Below are 20,800 nucleotides of genomic sequence, written 5' to 3' on the forward strand. Positions count from 1 at the left end.
CACACACACATACACACATATGCACATATGTGCATGCGTACACATGCATAGTCCACTCGCAAACACAAGATTTATAGTGTAGAACATATTATAAAAACAAAACAAAAGCACTTGGAAGAGGAAAAAAAGAGGCCAGGGTACTGCTAACTGGAAATGTCACTGTGTAAAAGGTATTTTGATAAATTTCTACCAGGTGGTCATGAGGACAAGTGGGCAGGAGGCTCTATGGTAAGGGCAGTAGGTGGGACTGGGCAAACCACAGACCTGAAATGCTTGCCTACTTCCCTAGACCCTCTCTTTGCTCATAGGACACCAAAACCTTGAACTTCTGGAGATGGAGCAGAAGGTGGCCCCGCATCTAGGGCACACGAAAAGCTGTTGCTCTTTAGCGATAACCACAGTCCAGCACTATCAGGTCGGGGTGTGAAATAGTCTTTGCTAGTTGTTGGTGGGTCTTCTGGTGAAGATGACCAAGGAGGATTAAAGGAGAATTTTAGCAGAGGTAGAAACTTCTAAATATAGTAACAAAATAGAAGTTCAAGGAGCCAAACCTACAGCATTGGAGGTGAGGAATGTCTTCAGTGGCTCGATCAGCAGGTGACACAGCTAAGGAATAACAAGTGGACTAAATATAGTTGGGTAATTGTGTTCCACGTGACACAAAAAGAGAGGAAGGATGAATGGTGGCCGGTGCTGCGGAAGTACCTTCCGCTGCTTCAGCCAATAGTCACTGAAGCACGAGCCCACAGTGTTGCAGGAGTGCCTTCCGCTCCATCAGCCAATAGCCGCTGAAATACCAGCCCACTGGGGTGTGGTATATTTCTCTTTAAAAGAAGAGCGGCAAGCTCGGCTCAGGCCTCTTGGTTCCGGCGCTTGGTTCCGGCTCCTGCTCCCGGCTCCTGCTCCAGCGACTAGGCTCCCTTCCTGACGGTTTATGGTGTATGTAAGTTTTACCCCCCAAAATAAATAACCCCTTAAAACATAATTGGTGTGGGATTGATTCGCCATTATTGAAATAGGGGACAGAACAACTCCCTTAACAATGGGAGCCAACCACACGCAATTGTATAAATGCAAACTTCTCAGTTAGAAGGTCAACTTGTACAGCTGCTTTGGAAATCAGTATGGAGATTTCTCAGAAAATTAGGAAACAATCTACCTCAAGACCCAGCAATACAGCTGTTGGGTATATATACCCAAAAGATGCTCAGTCATACCACAAGCACACTATGCTCAACTATGTTCATAGAAGCATTATTTGTAATAGCCAGAAGAGTGGATAAAGGAAATATGGTACATTTACACAATGGAGTATTGCACAGCGGAAAAAAAAATAATGACATCTTGAAATTTGCAGGCAAATGGATGGATCTAGAAAAAAACATACTGAGTAAGGTAACCCAGACCCAGAACGACAAATATAGTATGTACTCACCCATAAGTGGCTTTTAGACATAAAGCAAAGAAAAAAACAGCCTGAAGGTCGCAACCTCAGAGAAACTATATAACAAAGAGGGCCCTAAGAGAGACATACATGGATCTACATAGAACATTAAAAAAAGACCATATCTCCTGAGTAAACTGATGCTCCTATCACATCAGAGGTCACAGGAGAGGGTAGAAGAAGAGAGGGGAGGAAGGGAGGAGAGTAGAGAAAAATGTATAGCTCAATAAAAACAATAAAAAATAAAAAAGAAGGTGAATAAGTCACACAAACACTAGTGTAGGCAAAGGCTTCACATCAGTAAGATAAAATCAGAATGAGGAGTGTGTTCAGAGTCTTGGGGAGACGTTACACCATAACAAAAGAGGCCTTCAATCAAGAAGATGAAGACAATGTTTGTGCATTTCCAACAGAGCTTCCCAATAAAGAAGGCAAACAGCAACCAAAGAAATACAGACTGACCTATCGTTAAAGTTGGACAGGTGAGCAATATAGTAGGAATACAGACCCTAATAAGATTTGTTCACATTGACTTTTAGAAGAAACTTTCTAAACACAACAGCAGAAAGTCAAATTTTCAAGAGCTCGGGAAACACTCACGAAGTCTGTACCCTGAGCCACTAGACAAACAAGGAATCGAAATCGCTGTCTTTGAACTCACACAAGCAGCCTTCTGGCCCACAGCGAGACCAAGTACGCTGTGAAGAGGCCAGACATGAACAGAGCAACCCGACTCCCAGTAAGCTCTCGTGACCCATTCGTACCTGAGGAATCGGAAAGTTCTGGCAAGGATGCAGAGGAGTCACAGGACGGAATGTTACAATAGTCCCACCTCGTATCGCTGTCCGTGGTATAGCACCAGGGAGCGGTTTCTCCATCCGGGTTACGACAGTAATTTTCTTCCAGATTTCTAGAATAGAATTATGAGTTTTGTTCTTCAAAGAGTTGAATAATCCAGGTGTATACATGCGTTTTAGAGGAGGGTGCTGCACATAACTGATACTCTAGAATCTCACACACTGAATGACTGACAGGTACCAGCTTATGTGGAGCTTAGATATCACATAGAATGTCATGGACTCTGACCCAGAAGAGCTGATGGCTACAACCTATTCCCTGTCTTCGTGTGATGGAATAGGTCTCTAGCTCTGTGTTGGGCACTGTGTTGCAGGAGTAATGGAGGACGTTCCACACTGTCCTTAGGGTCTCAGACTTACTAACCCTAGAGTTGAGCCCAAGACTGCATTTCTGGTAAATTCCTGATGGTATTGGTGGGGCACACTTTGAGAAAGACTTATAAGAGGAAAAACATTGCTGGATGTCACTTTCCTTGCATGTGACCTGATGAGTCTTTATTCTTGAATTCTTTATGGTACAACCAAGGTAGAGTCAATGGACTTCACAGGCCCACGGTTACCAGGGCAGGGAAGGAGGTGGGAGGGACATACTTGCAGGGGAAATTTTCTGGTGTCCTGTTGTGCTTATGAGGGGTCTGCTCACTCCAGCGCTGGCAGGTTTTCCCGGACACAGTGACAGACACGGTCCCTCGGTAGTTTTCACCTCTTCCCTTCAGACATTGGTAGGTTGGACCAGAAGAGGGTGGGGGTGTTGCTTGAATAGGGGAAAGAATTGATCGTGAATGGTTTTCTATAAAGAATGAGCCAGCAGATGTTACAGGAAAGTGGATGCAAGATCCTCTGCCTACCCCCTTACTCCTCCCTTGGGGTTCTACACTTGAGAGCTTCTTAGTGTCTTCAGTCCAGGAGACTCTGTATCTTTGAGGCAATTTCATCAGGGATGTCTCTAAATATGGACCCTTGGGTCAGAAGCTTCTCTCTCTAGTCTTTTGTGTTCATCAACCATGGCAACAATCAGTGTAAGTCCTCTCCAACTTCAAGTCCTTACATAGACCAGTGATCCGGGCCCTTTTATGAAGAATACATGACTCACTGAATAAACACAACGGAACAGCATCCATCTCCCATAAAGACACAGAACTGAGAAAGAGCCCATGGGAAAAAGAGAATATCTTTGATACGTATGCATCCTAACAACAGATCTTCAAAATACAGAAGGCAAACAGAAATCAATCCAAAGTGAAAGCAGGATATATAACTACCCATCCTGCAATAACCAATAAGATTAAAACACATAAAAATAACGCTAACTCAATATGTTTAAGGAAAAGTGTATAATCAGAAATTAAGGCATTGTTGAGGGGACAAAAATTTTAAAAATGGAAGGAGAAACTGGTGTAAGGAGAAAGACTCCCTCAGGATCTCTGCCTCTCAGTGATGCCTGAGAAGAGGAGAGAGGCCATCCCCGAGAATCTTCTCTCGCATTTGCTCACGGTCTTTCTACAGTTTCAGACTCTGTGTTCCAATTACCCAAGAAGGAGTTGTGTGACACAGCTTCGCCATGTGTCGTTATGAGCTCTGCTTCTCCTGAGCACCTCCAAGTCAGACATCTGAAGCATCTAGTTACTCACAGACATCTGTGTTCGCAAAGCAACAGTTAGGGGGAAACTCTATTTGGTCATGAAGTTCATGAGAGCTTTGCTGACGGGCTCTCTTCAGCTCAGGGAAGGACTGGAATGGCAGAGGCACCCCCCTGCCTCTGAGCATGCTCGTGAAGAAGGGTGCTGACCCAACAAACACCAAGTGGTTCTTTTGCCTCTATTTTTGCCTCTTTAACTCTCTTCCTGGTTCACTTGGTTCTGTAGTCACCTAGGATTTCAGGAATAACTGGACTGATGAATGAACAGCTTTGTGTGTGTGTGTGTGTGTGTGTGTGTACCTCTTCACATGGGTGCATGTGGAGCCAGAGGACAGGCCCCACTGTCACTCCCTAGACATTTCACTTGCTTTTTGAGACAGGTCTTTTACTTGGAAGTACCAGTTGGCCAGCAGATCCAGGCACTGGCTTGTCTACATCTGCTCTGCCTCAGCAGACCCAAGAACTGGCTTGTCTACGCCAGCCTCTGCTTACCTCCTCCTCCCCGGGACTAGGATTATAAATCACTGCTATGCTCAGTTGTTGTTGTTAATGTGGGTTCCAGAGACTGAACTCGGGTCATCAGGCTTGCAGGACAAGCAGTTTACCTACAGAACTATCTCATCAGCCTCTGGGTCATGGCAGAGTGAAACCCCCTAAAAACTCCACACCTCTAGGGACAGATCATCCCTAAATGAGGGCAGCTACCCATGATGACGAGGTTGCATCACAGAGAACCATCACCTCCTGGGAACCAGACCGCTCCTCTCAAGTGATGGTGATAACAGCCTTCTCCAGCAGGAGCAGAGCTGAGATAACAATCAACAGACCACCCATGACCAAGACCACCTGCTCCATCAGCTGCGTGGACCCCAAGCCCATCCTTCGTTTCTCCCCTTCCAGAAAGTCTCAGAGCTCCTGTCCCCGCTTAGAGACGAACTCAGCATCACTACACCCCTTCATCTGTACTTCTCAGTTGGCCACACTGACTACGCCTTTTTCTGCTTATGTCTGTTTATCTCTCTTTATTACTCCTGCATCTTTAATGGACAAACTGAAGTGGGTGTTGAGTCCAATCTGTCAGGGCTCCTATAGCTGATACTGTTGACAAAAAGCAGAAGTCTCTGGCTGGGGAAAAATCAACAAATAGATCCTCTTATCAACTACCTACCTAGCTAATAAATTGGATGAAAGGGGACAAGAATATCCTGCAGATCTGTGGACTGCTCCCTGGGACCTGTACTCAGCACCAACATACTTCCCAAAAGGGGCAGGTAGGGTGCACCCAGTGCACTGGCTGTGAACTTACTGCAGCGGGGGATGTCACAGTATTCCCAGCGTTTGTTGGGGTCTGTGGTGAAACACCAGGGGCGTGGCTCCCCATCAGGATTGCGACAGTAATTCTTCTTCAGGTTCTTGCTTGGAAATCTGGGTGGACAAGAAAGATTTTTTTTTCTTTTGTTTGGTTGGGTTTGGTTTTTGTTTTTTGAGACAGGGTTCTTCTGTAGCATTGGTACCTGTTCTGGAACCAGATCTTGTAGACCAGGCTGGCCCCAAACTCACAGATATCTGCCTGCCTCTGCCTCCCAAGTGCTGGGATTAAAGGCATGCATCACCACTGCCTGGATGAAGGATTTTTTAAACCGCAATTATAAACATTAATGCATGAGAATCTTTGAGAATGAGCAACAATTTAGCAGCCATTCCTGCAATTAGAGGAAGGTGGTCCTCTGCTGACAATGCAGGAAGAAAGAAGGCTCAGCCTTCCAAGAACTGTAGTTCTAGAAGTTTCCACATGTAAGACTTACAGAAGAGGGTGAGAAACTGCATCTTTCTAACCATGCAGAATTTTGAAGTAAGCAAGCTCTGGTTATTTACTACAAATAATAGCCCTCTTCAAATAACAAAGTTCTCACCGTCTGAAGACAGTGACATGGTGCAGACAAGAAGTCGATGCCTGGTCTTACTGGTCTACCAGGCTCCCATCCCACTACAGGAAGCTTAGGGAATCCAAGGCTGGGGAGCTGTGTTCCTACAAGTACCTGGCCAGTGACACCTCCTTGGCAGGGACCCAGGGCTCTAGCCAGAAGATTGTCTCTGTTCCTTGTTCCTCTCTAGGACTGAGAGCTTAGGACAAAAAGAAAATAGCTAGCAATGGTCAATTTATTCCCCCACTTCTGGTTTTCTACAAATGGCTTGACCCAGTCACACTCTGAGGACCCCACTGTGCTTGCCTTTGGAAGACAATGGCAGGAACCATATTTTAAGCTATATGGAATGAGAGATGCGGAAACCTATTGATGTCATCTTCCACAGGGACAGCTGTGGCTCAGCCACGTTACCTTGAGTCTTAGAATCCTTATTAATGGCACTGGGGCCATCATAGAGGGAGGGGAAAGAGAGTGGCATCTATGGGGAAATGTTTTCCTGTGCAAAACGTCAGCTTGAATCCCTGCAAGTGCTTACTCTGAAAGCCATCATTGCTTTCTGAAACGGGGGGCCCCCCCTCCCAAGTACTCTTCTTAAATTCATAGTCACCTGTGAGAATTCGGTAGAAGTTGTGAATGACCCAGTGTAAATACATATAAAATACCAGGGATTTGCAAGGCTCTTGGTATTCATTCACCCATAGAACACAGTCAGGAAGTCTACACTGTAACTGGAGTTAAAAAGGAAAGGAAGGGAGAAAAGGGGACGTACACAAGCTAAGTGTGTTTCTCAGTCTTAGCAGAAACACAAATTGGCTGTGGATTTGGTTATAATCCAAATTTTATTCTTAGGGCCTGGGATGCTGCATTTCTAAGAAGCACCCATGATGCCCCTTGAACCATGTGAGAGTAACAAGAAGATGCACTTCCTATGCAGCCAATGAGGGAGGATGCCAGCTTGGATCTCAGTCACCTAGCCTTCAGTTCCTGAAGCAAGCAGACATAGCAGAAGAGCGGCGCGTGTCTAAAGAGCTCCGCCTTGGCTGCAGACTTACTTGGCAGGGATATACCCATGGGCGTGTGGGCTCTGCGAGTCCCAGTCCTGGCAGTTGAGTCCAGACATGGTCTTGGAGATCTTCCCCTCATACTTTTCCCCGCTGCAGTGCATACATTCTTCTGTGTGGTGAAGGAGGGGAGAGAGAAAGGAAGAAACAGAGGTGAAGCCCAGCAGAGCACAGGCTGGGATCCCTCTAGAGAAGTCACCCCGCTTCCTGCCATCCATCCAGACCTGACTTCCGATAAAAGACTTGGACTGTTCTGACATAGTCAGCGCTTTGTTCTCTTTCTGAGGAGGTATTTTTAGGCTATTTGGGTCTGTGCTGCCTTAACTATGGTGACCATGGACAAATTCAGAAACTACCCTACACGTCCTTGAACTTGGAGGCACCCATGGGGAAGACACATGTTCTCAGAAGCCTGTATAGTCTCCATTTTAATTTTTAAGTAGTGGACATCATTTCTAGAATAGTCTTTTAAAATTCTATGAATTTATTTTCATCACTTGATGACTGACAATATATAGGAACAATCTTGGAATTTTTCTGCTGGATTTTTTTTTGTTTGTCCCGAGCAACCTCACTGGAGGATACCTCCACTCACCTCAATCCCCCAAGTGTCCGTGTGTTGCTGAGAAACATGACTGATGGGGGTGGCTTGGGTGTTGTCGTGTTTCTCTTTTTTGCTCTCTAATTTCTTTAAAGACTTAGACTTTGACTTGAATTTGTTAAAATCCCATGGTGTGGAGGAATAACACAGAACTGGAATTTTATGGGGTCATTAAAAAAACAGCCGTGAAACTGATATAAAAAGCACATGTTCATGGGATTTCAAGGCCAAATGGCCTGTGACCATCCATATCCAAATACAGGGGCTCCTCTGTCCATATAGATAAAGTAATGAGACAAGCGAGCTGGCACCTGAAGCATGCCCGCATTGCCTCACAACCCCACCTGGCTCTTTTTCTAGCTCTAATAGACACACTGAAGAATAGGAAAAGATGACGTTTTTCCAGTCTGGTACCTTAATGTTTTAGCATTGACCTTCGGTGTTCTCTGTGGAACTGACAGACCCTCTATAAGGCAAGCAAGCTGACATAAAAACAGGCGTGTCGCCTAAATTCAAACTCAACACCAGGATCTCCCACATTAAATCAGTCCTCTCCCTGGGCTTGAATTTCATTGATTTTTATGACTTTAATTTAGCTATTTAATTCAAACCATGTTTGGAGTTTTATACTGTGTGCAGGTTTTAACCAGAGGAATTTGTCCCCACAGTTTGGATCTGGCTATACATGCTCACACATTGAGATAACATGTTAATAAAGATGGTTAACATCCGAACTGGGCTCCCTTAGAGGAGGTGAGTCCATTACTACGTTTTGTAACATAAAACATGAATCCATTTTTCTTTTTAATGATGTCTATGTGGGTAATGGCTGGATAGCAGAGACCAGGTGACAAGCAGGTAGGAAGAGGTTGTCTAGAGCCACACCTACCTTCACATTCAGGGATGTCACAGTAGTCATATCTTTTGACTGGGTCCGTCGTGTAGCACCAGGGTCCCTTGACATCGCTGTCAGGATTCCTGCAGTAATTCTCCTCCAGTCCATCATTGGGGTGTGTGTTGGGGGAAATACTGCAGGGTAGCAATGGAATGTGGGGCCTGAGTCCTAAAGAGCAAGGCAGGGGGCGCTGTGCTTCCTACCTAGGGGCTCAGTTGAGCCATCTGAATGTCTTTTAGCTGTTGGTTATCACATCTCTGTTTCTCTGTGGGTGGGATGCTTGGGTCAAGCAGCTCAGCTCACCGCCATTGCTCTATGGCCAGCTAACTCTCAGAAGTCCAGCCAAAGCATGTGTACCAAGCAGGCAGCAGAACTCCGAGGCCCCAAATGTGGAATCCTTGGCTCATTTCAAACCTGGTCTTTCTCTGCTCGTCCTCCTCCCCATGCAACCATGGCAACGATTGCCCTTTTGTTTGTGTGAACTCTGCCCCTGCCGTTCCACTGAACCCCGCTTCTACATTCTGTCCCTACACTTGCCCTAACTGAAAATAACCAGCTCCAAAGGGGTCATTACCCCCATGTTACTGCTGGGAAAACCAAGTGTGGTGAAACAGGCACGGGTGGTGTCTAGGCGTGCCTAGCCAGCCAGGGCCAGGTGGAGACCGGGAAGTCCATTGTCAGATCACACAGACCAGATTTTCTCTGAAATGCATCCTTGGTGAACGGGTGGGGGAAAGCTGAGCCCATCGTCTGTCCTGGAGAGAGTGACTGCAAAGACAGCTAGGTAAAACAGGCAAGAACCTGCACTTTAAAGAAGCAAGCTTGACTTCTGGTTCCTCCGTGTACCTGTTTGGGGGAAGTCCTACCTGGGGAGAAGCTCAGCTGCCTCATAAGTGAGCCCGGACTGTGACTCTGGCCCCTGGAGTCATCACAGAGAACTTAACACCACCTAAAGCTACACTGGGGGAACACAAATAGAATGGCCCTAAAATAATAAACAAGCTGCAAACTTTCTATTTGTTTTCATGTTTTATATCTTCGTTGGGCGTCACATTGAGATGGGCGTATTATGCAAGCTCTAAATTGGTGTTTGACTGAAACACATCTCTCTCTAAACACACATCATTTTCTGATACTCGGCCTCTATGATAGCTGGTTTGTCGACTTCACATGAGCTAGATTAACCAGGATAAAAGGGTCTCAAAGAGGAAAATCTCTAGATAACTGTGTGTGCGCCTGTGAGGGTATTGTCTTATTACATTGATTGACGTGGGAAGATTGAGTCCACCATGGGCAGTGTTATTCCTTAGGCAGGAGATCCTGGGCTGTCTAAGGACAGAGGGGGAGCTGAGCACCAATAAGCCTGCATGCATTTGTTTCTCTGTTCATGATTGTGGATGTGATGTGACTACCACTGTCAAGCTTTTGCTGCTATGTCTTCCCCATAATGATGGACTCGAATGATGACAATCTGTAATTGTCATCTAAAATAAAACCCCTTCCCCCAAGAGTTACTTTTTTGCCACAATAATTCTTTTTTTAACACGGCAACAGAATGAAAACAATAACAGCCTCCAATTCAGCTGTACAGTCTTTAACATGCCCCCTTCTGGGTCAGGACTTCTGGGGTGTTGTCGGACAAGACAAATAGAAAGCAATCCTTTTCTGCTTTAGGGCTGTGAATAGTGCAGCTGTTCTGCATCCAAAGGTTCTCTGCTCACGCTCAGCATTCAGGTTTGGTTTAGGAGCAATGGAATCATTCTAAACACATCGGTGAGTACCAGCATCAAAGAGCAGGGTATGGAAAGTGGAAAGGGCTTACTTGGGGACGTGGGGGGATGTGGCGCTCCACTTTTGACAGGTAACCCCATTCTTCGTCTTGGACATGGTTCCCCTATAGTTCTTCCCGATGCCAGTCTTACATTCCGACAGATAAACTGAAAGAGACCCCGCACACAGTGGTTCAAAGTGCAAACAAACAACCTTTGCCTGGCATAGTCCCACCATGGGAAAAACCTCTAACCAAGCCCTGTCTTCCTACTCTGAAAATGCTGTTTGACGTTGGTTGAGAGATTTGACTGTTGCCTTGACACACCTAGAACCTTCTGGGAAGAGCGTCTAGATCAGATTGGCCTGGGGGTGCGTCTGTGGCCGGATATTTTTTAATAACATTTAATTTTATGTACATGGTTGTGAGGGCATCAGGTCCCCTGGAACTGGAGTTACAGACAGTTATGAGATACCATGTGGGTGTTGGGAATTGAATCTGGGTCTTCTGGAAGAGTAGCCAGTGCTCTTAACCACTGAACCATCTCTCCAGCCCATGTGAGGGTTTCTTAATTGAGTTAAATGAGGTGGGAAGACCTAGCCTGAAGGTAAAGATGCCAGTGGGTTTGTCCCTGTACTCTGTGAGAGTGGAGAGAGATGACTGAGCAAAAGCAGCAGGGAAGCAACGATGAACACATTGTCTCTGCTCTTGACTATGGGGGTGATGTGACCAGCTGCTTGAGTTCCTGCCTTGACCTCCCCTCAGTGATGGACTATGACCTAGACTTCACTGTGAGTCCAAATAACCCCTTGGCTGCCCTAAATTGCTTCCAGTCAGAGGGTTTTATCACAGCATCAGAATGAAACTAGAACAGATAGGTTTATTCCAAAGTTCTTTCCTTGGGCCCTCTGTACCTAATCTGTGCCAGGACTGAACTACAGGAGGACGCAGTACAAGCACAGGTCACTCTCCTAATGGAGCTGGGCTGGGGACAAAGAGAACTAGAAAGCAGTCTGAAATAAGCTAACGTCCCAGCATTGTGTGAGGGGGCAGAGTGATGAGACTGAGCAACAGAGAGAGAAGGGTTTTCAGGCAGGGAAGAGAAAAGCAGGTTATTCAGAGCCCAAGAGAGTCCAACCAGTCTGTGTGCTTTGTATTTTTTTACAACTCTCAATATAAAAAGTGCAGGCTAGGGCAATCGAAATTTTTATGATTAAACACTCCCAGCCAGCCTCTATTTACCCAAATCGTCAGCCGTCCAGTGGGTGACATTCTGTCTCTAAAACGGTCAAATGCTACTGTGGATCTCAAGTGATGGACCGGCCCCCTAGGTGACCCTTGCTAGCATGTACCTACTTCTTTCCCAACAAACATTGTTTGGTGTCCCAGGCATTGTTTGTATGTAATGTTCAATTATCCCATTTGGTGATGCTTTATTATAATTAAAACTGAGACATGAATATGGAAAGAACAGTGCTCATATTTCATTTTTTAAAACAAGTTAAATACCTTTTTTTGTTTGTTTGTTTGTTTGTGACAGGGTTTCCCTATGTATCATTGGGATTAGCCTGGACCTCTCCCTGTAGACCAGGCTGGCCTTGAAGTCACAAAGATGCCCCCTGCTTCTGCCTCCTGAGCCATGAGACTAAAGGCAAGTGCCTCCATGACCAGCCAGTTGAATACTTTTTTATGTGTGTTTGTGTTGTATGTGCATTGTATGTGTGTGTTAGAATGAAATGGGGGTTCGCATGGATTTGTGGGTGCACTTGGAAGCCAGAGGTTGACAGCAGGTGCCGTGATCCCTCTCTGCCAGATTTTCCCAGTGGACCTGAAGCTCACTGATTTGGTTAGACTAGTTGGTTAATGGGCCTGTCTCTGCCTCCCCACTGGTACCAGGGTTACAGGCACACACACTGCCAGCATTTTATACACGTTCTGGAGATCTGAACTCAAGTCCTTCGGCTTCGCCTATGGGCATTTTACAGACTGAGCCATTTCCTCAGCCCCAAATGAAATGCTCTTAAAAATGTAAGGGAGTTGAATCATTTTAAAATTGCTGTCAGGGTTCATGAGGACAACACTCATATAACTGACTACAGTGAGCTTGAGAGGGGAAGTCATAAAAACCTAAAGGCATTGCAGAATCAGTGTGTTACCAAGATTGCCAAGACCAGGAGAGCAATGTTGGATATGACACCCTGGAGCCCACTGCAGAGGGCCCCTAGTGGGCCCTACATCCCAAGTGAAAGGTCTCCGCTCTACATCACAAGCCAGCTTGGATTTTCAGTAAAGACACACAATAATGTTCCCAGTGTATTTGTGCCACTAAGATTCCCCACTAAGGCCTACTCTCTGGTTCATTGACCCTCAGGAAGCATTTCTAATAAACCAACACTGTGAACAAGAGGGGCACTGTGGCTTTCTGGGTATGCTTTATGGCAGGAGTGGTACCCTACACATCAAAGGTATAAACTTGAAGTGATGAGCAAGGGAGGCCAGGAGCTGGGAGAGGCTTTGAAAAACAGCACTCACCCTATCACAGCAGGGTGAATATGCCTTAAAACAGTTTTACTATATATTAAAAAGAGCTAAAAGGGAAAAATTTAAAGTTTCCCAACCCAAAGGAATTATTGTATGTTTGAAGAGATGCAATTGTAAGAACTCTGATTAGACCTCTCTCCCCGCTCCTTGAATTATTACAATGTACTCTATAATATATAAAATTATACTGGGAATGGCTTGAAGCCAGGATGGTCCATCTCATAGCAGTCACATACACAGCTACAACCAGAGGATCAGTGACTGCAGAGGCACTAGCCAGACACAAGGTGGCTTGGTTCTAGATGTGGCAGTGGAGACGGTGCCAACGCAGCTGGTGTAATGTCACCAGACAGTGATGGATCCTAGCAAAATCCTGGCTGATAAATTAGCAACCAGTCCAGATTCAGAGTCGAGGAACCAGGAACCAAGAGTGATTGCCTCTGACGTTGCTCCTCCCTTGTTTGTTCCCAGCATGGTGGATATAACCTTTTGACCCACTGAAAACAAGCAACACCAGCCTTCAAACTTCAGACTTCAGCCTTGCAATTCAACCCTTGTGTTACTCCTGGTTAACCATTGACAAGTGTCATATTTAAGTCTTAGCAGTTCGTAGAAAGAATCTTACTTCGTCCTTCTTTATAAAAATCCAGGCAATGGTGGGCAAGCCAATAGATCCTTTCATTATGTAAAAGCTAAATGCTTCACTTGGTGAGATTTAGATTTAGGTGACTCCTGAATCTCAAGATACCCAGAGGCTGGGGCTGGAGAGATGGCTCTGTGGTTAAGAGCACTGTTTATTCTTCCAGACGACCTCAATTCATTTTCCAGCACCCACATGGCAGCTCACAACTGTCTGTAACTCCAGCTCCAGGGGATCTGGCATCCTCACACAGGCATACATGGAAGCAATGCACCATTGCATGTAAAAGAAATAAATTTTTGAAAAACAGAGAGGCAAGGAAGGGAATACCAGGGAAACATCTCGTCAGGTGTAAGAAGGTGGATTGATTGGGGAAATAGCCCTAACCTAAAGGAAGAGGTTACCTTTGTGGTTTTGTAATGTGAAACGGTATTAAAAAGCCCAGGAAATCAGATCTCTCTCATGCTTTTCAGCACTCCCGATACAAAACATTTGGAGAATTAAATGTTTTCTGTCAGTGATCTTATTGTGCTACCCAGCCAGTGGGAGAGTATAGCAGAAGTTTTTTAAATGGCACAAATGAAATAGCCATATCCATTTTATAATACTGTGTCTTCTTAAAAAGGAGTCCAGGCCACCCCCGGCTCTAAGCCATGGGAATCCTGGTTTGTTGTAAAGGAAACTGGAAAAGAAATCACACATCTTATGCATCTTCAAAATTTAAAGAAAGTGAGGAAAATACAGCTCCTGGACAGAAGACGTAGAAAGTCAAATAGAAGTAAGAAGGCTTGTCGATGCCTAGATGTTACTGAGAACTGAAACTGTCAGTGCCCAGTGTGCCAGGGTTAATTCAAAAGTGGGAGCCCAAGGGCACAGTCTTACCTCAGTGTCTCTGTGACACTCCCTGGTGTGAGAAAAAGGGAGGGGAAGGAGGGACGTGGCCATACCTCTCTTTTCGAATAAGATGACGTCTCTCATCCGGATGATGGGGGAGGTCCTGCTGTTCTCGGCCATGATCACACATTGCTGCTCTTTGCTATGGTATTGGAATGACCTGCAGGCGATGGGTGCGTTAATTACCAAAGAGGACACTAATGAGTGTGTCTCTTGCTGGACCCCGGAGCTCAGAATGGTCACCTCTGGGTGGTTTTGTCACTGCGTCTGTACAGTGCAGTCCTAAGGCTAAGGATGCCAGCATGACAGCTGCTCCTGTGATCTTAAACTCATGCTCGCCCTTGGCAATCTGTTTCAACTGTGCTCTTCCTCCACGTCTTTCTCCCTGTCCGTTCTCCCTTCCTTTCTTTCTAAGATGGAGTACCTAATGGGCCTGCTATTCCTGCTACGGCCCAGGCCAGCCTCCAACTTTCAATTCTCCTACCCCAGGAATATGCCACCCCATCTGACTCCTTTGCTTTCTTTCCCTAGTGACAGGTATACATTTTGTGTTGGGAAGAAATGATTCTGTGTTGAACCCTCTCCTGAGCAGGTCTGCCTATGGGACTTCTGCAGCTCCCCCGTTCTCTGTCCCCCACCCTTCCCCGACCTCTCCCATGGTTTGTCCCCAGCCAAGTTCAGAGTGATGTTTGGTCTCCACTGTAACAGTGCTGAGAGGTGGTGTGGCCTTTAGGTGCTGAGGGAGTTAAGAAGAACTAACAGTTCCTGAAGGGATGACTCGATCCTCCTGGTCATAAGGACTGCCATCATAGGCTTGCTGCCATCTTTTAAACTCAGCGGCCCCTGCCCTCAGCATTGCCTCTACCTGCTCTCTCTCTTCCTTTTCCTACCATGTCCCCACTCACCACCAGACCCTTGCTGGCTACACCTGCCTGGCCTTAATTTCTGGCCTCCAGAACTATGCATTTGACACACTCCTTTCTTTTATTAATTGCCCGGTCTTGGAAATGCTGGTACAACCCCAGAAAACAGCCAAAACTTCCTTCATCTTGTCCCCATGTGATTCTGCCTTTGAGGCTCAGCTTGGCAATCAATACCAAAGGCAGCCATCTTCCATTGGCATTCAGCGCAAAGGTGGCCATCTTTCAGCCTGATCCCCTCCCTAAAGGCTTTGCTTGAATCAAACTGGTCTTACAATTCTCTCACAGGCTGGCACTATGTCTCTCCCAGCCTGGAGTGCCTCTCCACCCTTCTGCAGCCTTGTCAAAATCCCTCTCCCCAAAGCCTAACTCTCCTCCCTCTTCTCCCTGATGACGCTATCTCAACTCTCTCAGCTTCTCGGCGTTTTCCTCTGAACCTCTACAGAACACACATTGATTCTGCACTAAGCAATACCTGTCTTATTCTTTTAACATGATTAGTGTTTCCTTGGATTATTGCATAAATACAAAAGGACCCACCAGATTGTGCATGTATGTTTTTTGCTCCTCTGACCTGTTTCTGTATTCTCATTCTTCCTGTCCACCCCCCTCACACACACACACACATACCACCCTCTGTGAAGACCAGATGTCAGCATCATGTGTCCTGCTCCAGCTCTCTCTGTCTGTGCAGGGTCTCTCGCTGACCCTGGAGCTCCCCCATTAGCTAGACTGGGTGGCCAATGAGCTGCATGGCTCTGCTTCTTTCTGTCTCCCCCGTTCTAAGACGACAGTCACTTCCTATTGCTTTTACACGGCGCTGGGAATCAAACCCAGGTCCTTATGTTTGCAAGGAAAGCATTTTACTGATCTATCTCTCCAGTGTCTCCTCAATGATTTCTTTTTTAATGGACCACTAATAAACCTTAATAAAGTCGGATGATGGTGGCGCTCGCCTTTAATCCCAGCACTCAGGAGGCAGAGGCAGGTGGATCTCTGTGAGTTCAAGGCCAGCCTAGTCTACAAGAGATAGTTCCAGGACAGGCTCCAAAGCTACAGAGAAACCCTGTCTCAAAAAACCAAACAAAAACAAACAAACAAACAAACAAAAAAACCTCTTAATAAGACCTATACTGTGAGTCTTGGATGTCATAAGCAAACTCCAAACCTATAAATTCCCTTCTCATTAAAAAAAAATTAACTTGATTTTATGTACATTGGTGTGAAGGTGTCAGATCCCCTGAAACTGGAATTACAGACAGTTATTAACTGCCATATGGATGCTGGGAATTGAACCCGGGTCCTCTGGAGGAACACTCAGGGCTCTTAACAACCGAGCCATCTCTCCACCCTTCCCCATTTCTTTGGTTTTGTTTTGAAATTTCCTTCAATTTAATTTTGATTTTTTTAAACTATTGTTAGTGTGTGTGTGTAGTGTGTGAGCACAGGCCTGTTTGTACCGCAGCATGTATGTGGAGGGCAGGGAACAACGTTGTGGCTCCCTTTCCACCTTTATGTGGGCTCTAGGGCTGAAACTCCAGTCCTTAGGGTATGGGGACAAAGGCTTTTGCCCGTTGAACCACCTCGCCAGCCCCCCTTTCTCTCCTGAATTCTGCTTTTGTTAATAAACAGACGGATACATTGATTTTCCTCACGGACAGCCAGAGGCAGGCTTGAGACAATGGCGGCGCTGGTACCTGCAAACGAACTCTGTTTCCTCTTCGCATTTAGCTGTGCATTCCTCTATGCTTCCTGCCCCTACCTGCTTCTTGATGAGGCTGAACAGTGAAGCCCCTTGTGTGCTTACATACTCATCCTGGGAGTCCCCTTGGCCTAAAAGGAAAAGTTAAAAGAAGAAAGCTGAGTAAATCAGATGACAATGTTGTTTATGTTCATGGCTGTTGTGTGTGTGTGTGTGTGTGTGTGTGTGTTACAAGCACATGCACGTGCATGTCTTGTGGCTTATTTAATTTATTATTTAAATTAAATTAATTATAATAATAAAATAACAATAATAATTTATCTTTATTCCAGTAGATTGCAATGTATTGAAAATACAGCTGGACTGACAGATTAGTAAATGAGGCACATGGAACCACCTCTCTATTACTTTATGAATATGAAGCTTGAAATAAAGAGTAAACAATATGGATCACCATTGTTTACCCTGTGATAAGTCAGTAGGATGCCAGCAGTGGCAATTTGGTTCTTATTTGGTCTTCCCAGAGTGAGACTGGGATGGGGAAGCCACTGCCTGATGGCCAGTGATATATGCTTTCCGATAAGATAGGCTTTTTTTCCTTAGTGAAAGTATCTATCATTTCAGAGGAAGTTAAATTAAAAAAAAAAAAAAGGAGAGCCTAGGACAAACACTGGGCTTCACTTTTTTCTTTGAAACAGTCTTTCTGTATAGCCAGCCCTAGCTGGCCCAGAACTCAAGGCAATCCTCCTGTTTCAGCCTCCCAAGTGCTGGATTGCAAGCGTGTGCTTCCATGGTGGCCTGCCTTTGTTTTTTGTGTGAAATGCGGTCTGAGGTGAAGTTGGTGTCTTCCCTCTTGTCACCCCAGAGGCTGGTCACAGCTGTCTAGTGTCCCCTGGGCTAAGGTGCTGACTTAAGCTTAGACAACTCTGCCCAGACCTGCGCCCCGGCTGCCATTCTTTCCATGTAAATATTCAGGATTTCCATAAGGGTGAGAGTACAAAGAGGTTAGTGAACACAGCAAAGTCTTCATGGAATTAGGCAACATGGCAACCTTGACCTCCTGAGGGGACCAATGCCGGATGCAGCAGGTTAAAGAGTGACCAGAACTGAAAGTGGGAAAACTTGAGAAGACAACTGACGAATCCAGACTCATCTTTGAAGTCTCCCTTTCCCTCCTCGGTGGCCTCATCCCTCCTCGGTGCTCCAAACTGGAAGGCTGACTAAAGAGCGGAAGGATGGCTGGCGCGTTTTAAATTGTCAAAGCACTTGAGTTAGGTGTTAAGAGGTGACGGAGACAGGGGCATTTAGGCCTGTGTTGTGTTCTAGCGCAGACTCTTCATTTTGAGAAGAGCTCTGTGTGTTCTGGAAGACACACAGTCACTCTTCACCCGTGCAAAGGGTGTTGGGGAGTGTGCAAGGTAGGTTTCAGACACCAACGGAGAGGAGAGAGGTCTCTAGGTCATCAGCTTCGTGTCTGGCTTCATTTCATGGTGCAGTTGCTGAGACCCACCCAAGAAGCTGATGTCCCAGAGACCTGTCCCCCAAGGAGGGTTGAGATTTTTTCTTTATTACTTAAAATTTCTCTCCAAGTCTTTACCTCCAAGGCTCACATAGAAATAAGGTTTAATATAGTGCATTGAAATGAAAACTTTAAACAAATCTTTTAGTAGGAAAACTTATTTGTGCTACAGCCTAAGTGTAGATGTGTGTTATACCATCAAAGTGAAGAGCACATTTCTGTCACTGTGTGCGTGTAACTGTGTGTGTAAAATAAATCTTAGCTGAGCTTTCTGGCTGATACCTTTAATCCCAGTACTAGGGAGGCAGAGGTAGGCCTCTGAGAGTTGAAACCTAACCTCATCTACAGAGCGAGTTCCAAACTGGCCAGGGCTACATAATATGACTTTATCCTCCCAAGCCCCCCCCCCCCAAAAAAATCCCAGTATTTGGTACACAGCTGTGGAAATTTTTTTGTTCATTTTGATATTTACTCTCCCAGGCCATTTAGTACAATAAGAAAATGAGAGTCGAGTCATTTCCACAGGAAATGAGAGCCAATACTTGCAAAAAGAGCTAACAAAAGAATCCTGCCTCGGTTGGCTGAGATAGATGCTAACTTGCTGCAGAGAAGTTAGGTCTAGCCCTTGGGAGTGAGCCCTGAGCTCACAATGTTCCCAATCCTAGTTCTATGAGCTGAAGTGGGATAATTACACACACATACATGCACACAAAGACACACACACAGAGATAGGAGGGAGAAGACAGACAGACAGACACACACACACACACACACAGAGAGAGAGAGAGAGAGAGAGAGAGAGAGAGAGAGAGAGAGGGAGGGAGGGAGGGAGGAAGGAGAAGAAAGAATCAGACAGTCAGACAAACACAACACACACACACACACCTCTGGATTTTTCCTGTCTCTAAGTGGTTTCCACTAAATTCAAATGTATTTAAGCATAAAGAGCAACTTATAAAACTTTGATGACCTACAGATTAATTCTCAAGCCCCTTGACAGTGTCAGCATGAAGAAGGCTTGCATGAAATATAGTTGCTTTGATATGAAATGTCCCAGGTAGCAAATCCATGAAGACAGAAAGCCAGATGAACGGGGCTTAGGACTGGCACGTTGAGGCGAGCAGAGTCTCTGTGTGGGGGCGATGAAAACACTCTAACTTCTATTGTGGTAGTTGAACACCTATGAACATTCCTGAACCGAATGCATTCGATAGCATGTGAACCACTTCTAGAAAACAAATGACTGTGTTTAGAATGAGAATTTTTAAAAGCTTTTAAACAAAGCTGAAAAATAAAGAACACTAGATTCCTTCTTGGAAAGCACTAATTTAAATCCAAGTTTATTACTTTCTTGATCTGGCATGGGCCATAGTCATGATTTTCCTAAGTCTAGATTCCTTCATCTACATAATGAGGAAAACATGCTACCCGCCTCTGCCATCAGCTCTGTAAGCTAGTATGAGTATACACACAGACCACAGACACACACACGTACACACACAGGAGCACACTCAAAAGCACACATGTGTCTAGCACATCCTAATCTCTAAATAGGTATTTGTTCAATTACCGTATTATTTGTCATTTTAGAACGGATCCACGTGACTCGTGGAGACAGATATGCACCTATGCAAAGCCTTTCTTAAACCAACCAGAAAATCCCAGGGGCACTAGGACAGCTCAACAAAAGCTCTTTTCATCAGTCACACTGCAAGCTAGGCCGAGAGGCTAACCACTGCTACCGCCCAGGGATTGAGGACCTCGCATGTGCCGATATGTCCCCACTGTAACGGTCCTCACAGGGAGACTGAGTGTCTATGTCAAGCTCCTCAGTCTGAGCCATAAACCCGATAGCTCAATTAAAGGAATTGCACGTAAAGTCATAGCAAATCTATTTTTAATATATGCCTAGATTTTCCTTTTTTAAGTTGAAACGAAACCATGCATCAACCCTTACCTGATTTCAGACACAAGAGAAGTAGAAGGACTACTTCCTTACGGCCCATTCTGGTTGGGACTAGCGGACAGCACCTGGAAAACTGTGTTCCAGTCCCAAATGTTGATTTAAAGGGGGCCAAAGGCACCCACAAGTGAGATAGTCCAATGGGGTTAATGATTCTCTGAGGCCCCCGCCGCCGTAGGCAGAGGAGCAAACATTACCTCGAATAGGAGCTTACAAAATGTTTGAGTGTGGAGTCCGCAGTAGATGCTACAGGAAGCGAAAGTGGCGACTCCCCCACTCCGCTCCTCTTCACTGTATGACTGTCTCTTCCTTCCCTCCTCGCATAGACGCCGTGTTTCCCAGTTCCTCCCATTTCCTACCCTCTTCTTCAGTTTCCTTGTTTTGGGGTCCACAAAGGAAATCGTGAAAATAGCTTATGTTTGCTGAGT

At 45.5% G+C, this 20,800-nt stretch overlaps 1 protein-coding gene across 2 annotated transcripts in view; it reads right to left on the minus strand.

The window, feature by feature from the left end:
* Plg (plasminogen) overlaps nucleotides 1–20,525 on the minus strand; it is a 41,613-nt gene extending 21,088 nt beyond the window's left edge. Inside the window, exons 1-9 of one of the 2 annotated variants that reach the window (XM_048420773.3) lie at nucleotides 20,367–20,525; nucleotides 16,886–17,021; nucleotides 14,322–14,428; nucleotides 10,248–10,362; nucleotides 8,420–8,559; nucleotides 6,921–7,041; nucleotides 5,247–5,365; nucleotides 2,893–3,055; nucleotides 2,209–2,354 (exon numbers count right to left, since the gene is read on the minus strand). In XM_048420773.3, coding sequence (XP_048276730.3) covers nucleotides 2,209–2,354; nucleotides 2,893–3,055; nucleotides 5,247–5,365; nucleotides 6,921–7,041; nucleotides 8,420–8,559; nucleotides 10,248–10,362; nucleotides 14,322–14,428; nucleotides 16,886–17,021; nucleotides 20,367–20,415 — 1,096 coding nt within the window. In that variant the 5' untranslated portion in view covers nucleotides 20,416–20,525. The remainder of the gene's footprint in view (nucleotides 1–2,208; nucleotides 2,355–2,892; nucleotides 3,056–5,246; nucleotides 5,366–6,920; nucleotides 7,042–8,419; nucleotides 8,560–10,247; nucleotides 10,363–14,321; nucleotides 14,429–16,885; nucleotides 17,022–20,366) is intronic. The other variant, XM_048420775.3, reaches the window with a different exon arrangement.
* Between the last annotated feature and the right edge of the window lie 275 nt (nucleotides 20,526–20,800).

Source organism: Myodes glareolus, chromosome 1, assembly GCF_982192425.1.
Source record: "Myodes glareolus chromosome 1, mMyoGla1.1, whole genome shotgun sequence".
Classification (NCBI taxonomy): domain Eukaryota; kingdom Metazoa; phylum Chordata; class Mammalia; order Rodentia; family Cricetidae; genus Myodes; species Myodes glareolus.